Below are 7561 nucleotides of genomic sequence, written 5' to 3' on the forward strand. Positions count from 1 at the left end.
ATATACAAGATCTCAAGTTTGGAGAATAACTCTCATTACCATCTTAACCAACCACTAATTGTTGTTATCTATGACACATTAATTTATAAATATACGTTAACATGAAGTCTAAAAGAACTAAATCTCTATGTTACCTTTTATTTCTTATGGACCATATTGAAATAAAAATAGCAATTAAAGCATTAGGAAAAACATGTATTAAACATGATATCATAAATCACATAAACATCAACTATTGAAATGCCCTGAATAATCTAATTTGGTGATTATTAATTTAAAGCACATAGTTCCATTAGAAAATAAATTAAATGAATTGTAAGATGATCTAATTGAAAAATTATTTGGCATGAGAAATGACGTAGTGTACAGATGTAGTTGATGAACTTAATGATCTTTTCACTTTTATGACTACGTGTATTTTGGTAAAATATTGAGCTGAAAAAACTTCTCGAACTTTAATTAATAGTTGTTGGCCCGTGCACTAGCGCGCACGGTCCCCCAAGGTACAAAAATCTCGTATGTAAATCAGTTTACGTAAAAAATCGGTGCTAATTTTTTTTCGCATATGCAAATATATCGTCAATACGAAATCAACATTCGTATCAATCAGTCCGGTAAAAGTGTTATACACATTTTTTTTTTTTTTGGTAAAAGTGTTATAACAAACAGTACGGAACCATATATACATTTATAAATACATTTACAAGGTCGTAGATAATTTGGAGGCATATATGATACATATGTGATACCTCCATAAACATCTCAAAACGAAAAAATGTGTGAACTCCCACTCCCAACACAAATAAGGAGATTTAAATCTGGAAACCTCATATTTGTGTCATGGTTCCGAAGAAGATTCTTCAAATGAGGATAAAATACGCCATTTCTCGACGCTATGGGCTCGACGGTATTGGCGACCGTCAGCATCAAATCGCATTCTGTGTGTTTTCTCGACGGTCTTCCGGGTCGGTCTATCCTCTCGTCTAATACCAGCGTCGAGAAACAACATGTCTCGCGCCTGGTCATCTTTAGATGCCCTCGTGTATTTTTTGTTGAGAACCGCCCCACCCCTTTCCCCACTCCCTCACGGTTCTCACTTTCTCAAACCCTAACCTGATAATTTCCCTCTTTCTCCATATTTCGGAAGTTCCAGATCTACATCTCTAATTAAGCTCTTTCAATCCATTTTCCTCCTTTTCATCTCCTTGACTGTAATTCAATTAATTTCTCACTCAGTTTTCTTGCTTTTGGGATTCCAGATTCTCACATATGGAAGATTCTCTGCCTGCCTTAAATCTTGTTCTCATGGCGGTCAGGTCAGGTCAGGTCAGGTCACAATTAATATCGATTTCAATTTTGAACTCATTAAGTTGTTTTTTCTGGGTTTTGTTGGAGATAAAATCTAGGTTTGATTTGACTTTTTGGGTTAACAAATTAAATCTGATTTTAGGTTTTGATGATTCGGGTAATCATATAAAAAGCAAGGGCGATTTTTGTATGTGAATAATCTGGAATTTGATATCTGGTCATTTTTGTTTGTTAATCGATTACCCTAACACTCTCGTTGTCTTACAAGTTGTAACTCCTTTCACTTTAATTTGCATCTTCTCTCAGATCCCCCTTTCTCTTAGATCTATTATCCATGGAGGTGCAGGTTTCATATTGTGCAAGGTAACTTAATTTATCAGTCTCTTTTTTTTTGTTTCATAATCTCTCTTCCATATTCTGAATTAAGAATTTCAGTAGTTTGGGGTTTACTTCTCACTTTCATTGAATTAGGGGCTTAGATTTCAGTCTTGATTTCGTTTTTGGTTCTATGAAATTAAGTTTTTAATTTCTTTGTTTATGGCTTTTACAGATTTTTATTTAAATGTTGGGTCTTGTTTTTCTTATTCTTTGAAAAGAATTTTATTATGTTTCTTGTATGCCAATCGTTATTTCTCTTGTGTTCCTTTGTATTTGTCAATTTTTTTTGCTGAATATGGTGATTGTTAGAGGGTATAATTAAGTACATGGGTAAATTTCTATTTTCAGTTATCACAACCTGCTTTAGAAACCTTATTATCAGCAAAGTTAGGCATGGTTTAGTTAACCTAGTGAAGTTAAATGATCACAACCAATGACCAATCATGAATATGATCAGAAGTCGTAGGCATTGCAAAGCATAAGTAAAGGGTCACCAATTTTAAATTAGATTTTGTTACTTGTATCATGTTTACTCTTTTAACTTCCTATTCTTATCTCGTGTGATTGGTCAAAATTGATGGTCTCCTATGCCGATTCATGTTAGCCGAGCCCTCATTTTGGGATTAAGGCTTTGTTGTTGTATCATGTTTATGTGGGGCGGTGGGAGGAGGATGTTGGGGGATTTTCATTTTTCAAAGACATTGAACATGTCCACTTGGAAAAAAGCAGAGTTTAGACAATCCTCATAGAGAATGCAAAATACAATTTTATTTTTCGAAGTTATTTTCATTTTAGAAATTTGTTAATTTCCCAGTCAAGTTAACATCTTTTCTTTGCTTCACTTTGATGATATTGGAATGGCCTCATTTTTGGTATTTGGGGATAGTCGATTATTAGTAAGATGTGGGTAAGTTTTTTAGTAGAAATATTATTTGTTTTTAGAATTTTACCAACTCATTTTTGCCATTTCATTTCTTTAGCTGGCATATATCGTCCTATTTCCTAGAGTATTTTACACAAACACAGGTACTTGTTGTATGGAATGGGACATCAACTTTCATATATGCCATTGCTTTAACTAACTACTACATGTGCAGACGTGCCTCATGTAGAAACTATACATACATATTCCTTATTTTTTTTCTTCTGGTGCTGCAGTGCTGCTAGAATTCATGCCACATTAGTGCAAAAGAAAAGCATGTTTATACCTACACTTATTAGGTAATGACTACTTACCTTTATTAAGAATCCTAGCTGTAAATGTTTCCCTTAGAAGCATTATAGTTGGGACTGCATTCTACCAACTAAGAGCCTTCTTGAATAAGCTAGTAGATAAGTAAGGTCACTATGAGAGTTTAAGATTATGTGCTTTGACCTCTTCGAGATATTCTGATTGTTTAAGTTTGCTGACTTTTTGTGTTGGATTAAGTGGAGATTTGATTGTAGTATAAAGGTCACACGGGTTTTAAGGAGGGTAGTAGACTTAAAGTGTAATCTAGTTAGTCATATACATTAACTTTCATTATGAAATAATTAAGATTTTGTGCTAGATCTTACTAATCATGACAGTTGAGTATGGGCCTATGAGTATTCTGACTACATTTATAAATTTATAATAGATACTTGGTCCCTTGCTTTCCACCAGTTAAGTGCATATAAAGTTTTCAGAGTAATTTTGTCGATGTGTTGGAAAGTCTAATTTTTATTTTGGAGATTTTGAACTACGACTTTGTTCCCATTGGTTCTCTAGTTATGTTGTTGGTTTCTAGCTTTTGAGCGTTTCATGTGTTATGTTAGTCTTAATGTATTGGTTTAAAGTGCCTCAAGCCCTTCAACTGTACTTTTGACATGCTGAAAATGTTCCATATTAAGTCAAACTGTGATCTGGTCATTGTTAGTCGCATATGCGATTGCTTGTGTTTAAATTTGTATCTCTTTAGTTGAGCCATAATTTGAATTTTTTTTTTTTTTTTTGTGTATTTCTCTAATTAGAAGTTCGTTCATCTATCTCTCTATGAGTTGTAAGTTCGTTCATCTCCCAAAATCGTTTCCCTTTGCAGTTTCTATTCTCCTCCCTCTATCTCGCTATCTCTCTTCTTTCGGTTCTTCAATATTCTGGGTACAACTTTGTGTGAGATTTACTTTTCAATTTCGGTGAATCTACTGCTCAAAGAATATGGATAGGTTAAATTTAAATTATCAATTTTGATATGTTTTATTCTTAATTAGGTTTGCTTTTGACAAAGGGACGATGAAAATGGATGATGTTGCTACCATTGGTGTGACATTCGGTTCATTGTCTTTATCTCTGAGGTACAAGTTGTTGTTATTGATTTCTACAGCATTGAATTGGCAATTTTTATATTTTCATTTGAGTGATGTCCATGTGAGGTTGTGACGAAAATAACATAAATCAGGAACACAATGAAAACGCTCATCTAAATTTTCTTTTCAGATTATAAAATTGGCAATTATGGTGTAGTTTTAATTGAAATTCTCGTGGTTTAATTGAGTTTTATTGATTTCAGTTGTTGGGGTTTATAATTATTATTAACTCTACATGAAAGTATAGTGTCCAGTCATATTGGTCAGGAAAAATGGTTTATAAGAAAGTTTTATTGTCTACACTTTACAAATTATAGTCAAAGAATGGGAAATTAGCAGTTGGTCCCTTTTAAAACACTTGCCCATATGGTATAAAGAAAATTGGTGAACAGCAGAGGAATTAAGACAGTACTACAATGATATCTATCTAAGAAAAATAAAATAGTCATGTATTTCATTGTGAGAAGAGAATAAACAAAAGTTATGTCTAGGAGCACAAAAACTCTAATATGCAGAATCGTTAATGTTCACTGGTAAACTTTAAGTACACAATTTAACTACTTTTTGATATTCAGCTGGAATATTCATTTGCAAAAAAGGCAAGGACACTAGGCTGCTAAAGTTTGAAGGTGTTAGAAAATTGCAAAAGCAACCGAGACATTCCTGGGTTATAACACTATGGCTCCATACATCTGACCCTAAACCTGCCTAAGACAGAAACCTTACTAGAGGTATCGATGCAATGGTAATGACCTCAGGCAGGTAATCAAACAGAACCCTGATATCTGACAAATTGATATTAATTGGACTATGTACGCTATGAAATCTGGTAGATATATAACAACCCACCTAGAAAGGGAAATCAGATAAGTGAAAGAAGTTGAATAAAGAAATTATAAAACTATTCGGAACTCTCACAACTGTATGAGAAGTGTAAACCTCATGGTTAGTTGGGCTTTTAGTTATTATTGTGTTCAGTTCTTATTTTCCCAAACCTTTGGGCAATACCGAAAATCATCTGATCGAGTATTCTTTGTGTAGCCTCATTAATCTATTAGTGCTATATGATATTATGTGTACTTTTAGCAGAGTAATCTAGAGTAATCATTTTCAGTAGTCTCTTTTTAGTACTTTGGTTTCTTTTGGGATTCTTCTCAAAACAAGCTTGTTTTCTAATTTTATCAAACTGGCATTTTTGGAAACAAGTGTCTTTAATGGTTTAATAATCTTAAGGTCTTCTCTGTTTTTTGTAGACTGGAAAAAGAGATGATAACCGTTTTCCATGTGCAGGCTTTAAGATTCTAGCATTCTTGCTCAATCAATTTGGAGGCAAAGTACCTGGCTCAATTCCCGAGATTAAGAATTTTGCGTTTACAAGATTCAAAGCTGAATACCACCTTTTTTGTAAGGTTCGTTAGTGAAACCACCAACTTAGAATATTTAGAGAACCATACTTGCCTATTTACTAACACCATGACTGCTACTGCTACTGACTGCAACAGCTGGATGTGAATCTTCCAAATGCAGTCATAGTTTACAGTTCCTCAAGTTCAGTGCTGAGGAGTTTGTAGTTACTTGGTCAAGTGGAATTACGAGATGTTTTGGTGGACCTCAGGCAGGTAAGCAATACACACCAACAACATCCCCTCTCCGGATTAAGGTATGATCCCGAATTTTTACAGTTTCTGTTTAACTTTATAGAACTGAACATTACAAAATAGAACTGAACATAACATGTCAATTGAGTAGTGTTTGTGTTTTCAACATTTAACTACAATTCAACATTGATGTCATAGTATTAGCGTATTTTCCTATAAACTTAAGTTGATGAGAATTTAGAAGGCATTGATCTGTGTGCCACATGATGAAGCAATTTTCCTTCATTTAGATGTACACTTCTGCCTGCCCCGGTGTTACCTAATTCTCTAATCACCCCACGAAACGCGAACCAAATAAACGAATTATAACATGAAAACGGTACAATTTTGGTCTAATTTAGCAAATTAGGTAGCGAATTGCGTACCTATATCCAGTCTCATACTAGCGAATCAGGTAACAGAGGCCCGCCCTTTGCTAATTCTAAAAACTCAAAAAGAAGAAACTGAGAGAAGAATATAGAGAGTTGAGGAATCAATAATCATGCTGTTTGGTTTAAGGAATAAGAACTGCGAGAAAAAAAATCCCAATTTTAGCTAACTAATTAGAAGAAATTACAGTGAGCTGCTAACTTTGTGTGTTGACTGAGAATAAAAATACCATGAAGGCGACTGGCTGATAGACCTCCGGTAACAGGAAAACAAGTGTCAGCAAGAGTCTACACACAATTACACAAATTAAAACTTTGTTTATTAAGGGACACAAAAAATAAAGTTGTGGAATAGTACAGCTGGAAATTAATACTAGCAATTTACCTCACATAGATGGCGATTTCTCACGGCTGAAGCTGGATTACACTTGGTCTTTTCGTGGTTGCAAATCCATCACAAGATCACAGTGTAATACTCCACACAAGTATGCCAGACAATTTCCAAGGTTACATAAAGGACACATTAGAAATAGAAAATGAATTATGTTTATTAATTTCAAACATCTAATAGAAAAGTGAAAAGAAGAAAGTCATCAACTGGTGCATAATGAAACAGTAGTACTGATAAATTTTTGTACCTGAAGACCATTTAACAACAGAATATTTGAACTCATGTAATATATCACTTCTTTCAAAAGTTGTGCAAGCATATAGTACATAGCTCTATAAAAGCGCAACTACAAATCAAACTAGTGCCTTTTAGGTAATCAAGGAGATCTCTAGGCAGCATAGAAGCTGGTCATTGTAAAGGGGTTGAGATCTTGAAACTTATATCATTCTGCTAAGATATCCTGCATTTTAATTAGGCTTATCTATACACCAAAGACTATCTAATTAGCCTGCTGCTGCACTGATGTTTCTGCAGGCGTTTGGTGTTGTTTTCAGCTGCACAGGTGCTGCTTCTTGCTGTTGCAGGGTGTGGGTTGTGCTCCTGGTGTGTGCAGGCTGTTCTGCAGGGAGTCCAGGTGCTGCAAGTCTTCAGGGAGTGTGGTGTTCGATTGCTGATGTGTGCAATCTTGTGTTGTGTACCCTTTTATTGTGTCTCCTGTGTTTGGTTGTTAGGGAGTGGTCTGTACTCCTCAAACGTTTTCGTTGTTTCGTTGTCTAGATGCTTTTGTTCATACCTTTTGGTATTAAATTTGTGTTTTGGAGATAAATAGCTAGCTAATTTGATAGTTTGTACATGTGTAAACTTAATTTGATGATATGATATGATTTGGAGCGAGCTAAGTACGTATTATTGCATATATATAGATATTAATATATAATCTTGTCATTTATAGTTAATAGCATCTGTTTGGTTTGGTTTTAATTAACTAGTTTCAGGTTGATTTTGCTTTGGGCAAAAATGAACCATTTAAAAAAAAAAATTAAATTCTCGACGCTTTATAGTGTCAAAACATGATTCGCGCAAAAAATTGTTGGTAAGCACGCAAAAATATTACTACGCAGATGACCGTCGAG

General features: G+C 34.3%; 1 protein-coding gene across 8 annotated transcripts; it reads left to right on the forward strand.

Moving 5' to 3' along the window:
* The first annotated feature begins 723 nt into the window (after positions 1-723).
* Positions 724-7337, forward strand: LOC110795732 (uncharacterized). 8 transcript variants are annotated; one of them, XM_056827104.1, is made up of 9 exons: positions 725-965; positions 1260-1331; positions 1615-1671; positions 2845-2907; positions 3916-3999; positions 4587-4773; positions 5302-5420; positions 5514-5671; positions 6963-7337. In XM_056827104.1, exons 1-6 carry the CDS (start codon positions 841-843, stop codon positions 4621-4623), a joined length of 438 nt encoding a protein of 145 aa, XP_056683082.1. In that variant the 5' UTR covers positions 725-840; the 3' UTR covers positions 4624-4773; positions 5302-5420; positions 5514-5671; positions 6963-7337. The 8 variants fall into 8 exon arrangements, with proteins under 8 accessions (XP_056683087.1, XP_056683082.1, XP_056683083.1 ...); XM_056827105.1 differs by having other exon boundaries at positions 5514-5630; XM_022000750.2 differs by having other exon boundaries at positions 5539-5671.
* Positions 7338-7561: the final 224 nt, after the last annotated feature.

The sequence above is a fragment of the Spinacia oleracea genome, chromosome 4, assembly GCF_020520425.1.
Source record: "Spinacia oleracea cultivar Varoflay chromosome 4, BTI_SOV_V1, whole genome shotgun sequence".
Lineage (NCBI taxonomy): Eukaryota > Viridiplantae > Streptophyta > Magnoliopsida > Caryophyllales > Amaranthaceae > Spinacia > Spinacia oleracea.

Coding starts and splice junctions, on each gene's coding strand:
- LOC110795732 (XM_056827104.1), top strand. CDS start 841: ATGGTTCCGAAGAAGATTCTTCAAATGAGGATAAAATACGCCATTTCT. Junction 966..1,259: donor TTTTCTCGACGGTCTTCCGG/GTCGGTCTATCC, acceptor TTGGGATTCCAG/ATTCTCACATATGGAAGATT. Junction 4,000..4,586: donor TCATTGTCTTTATCTCTGAG/GTACAAGTTGTT, acceptor TTTGATATTCAG/CTGGAATATTCATTTGCAAA.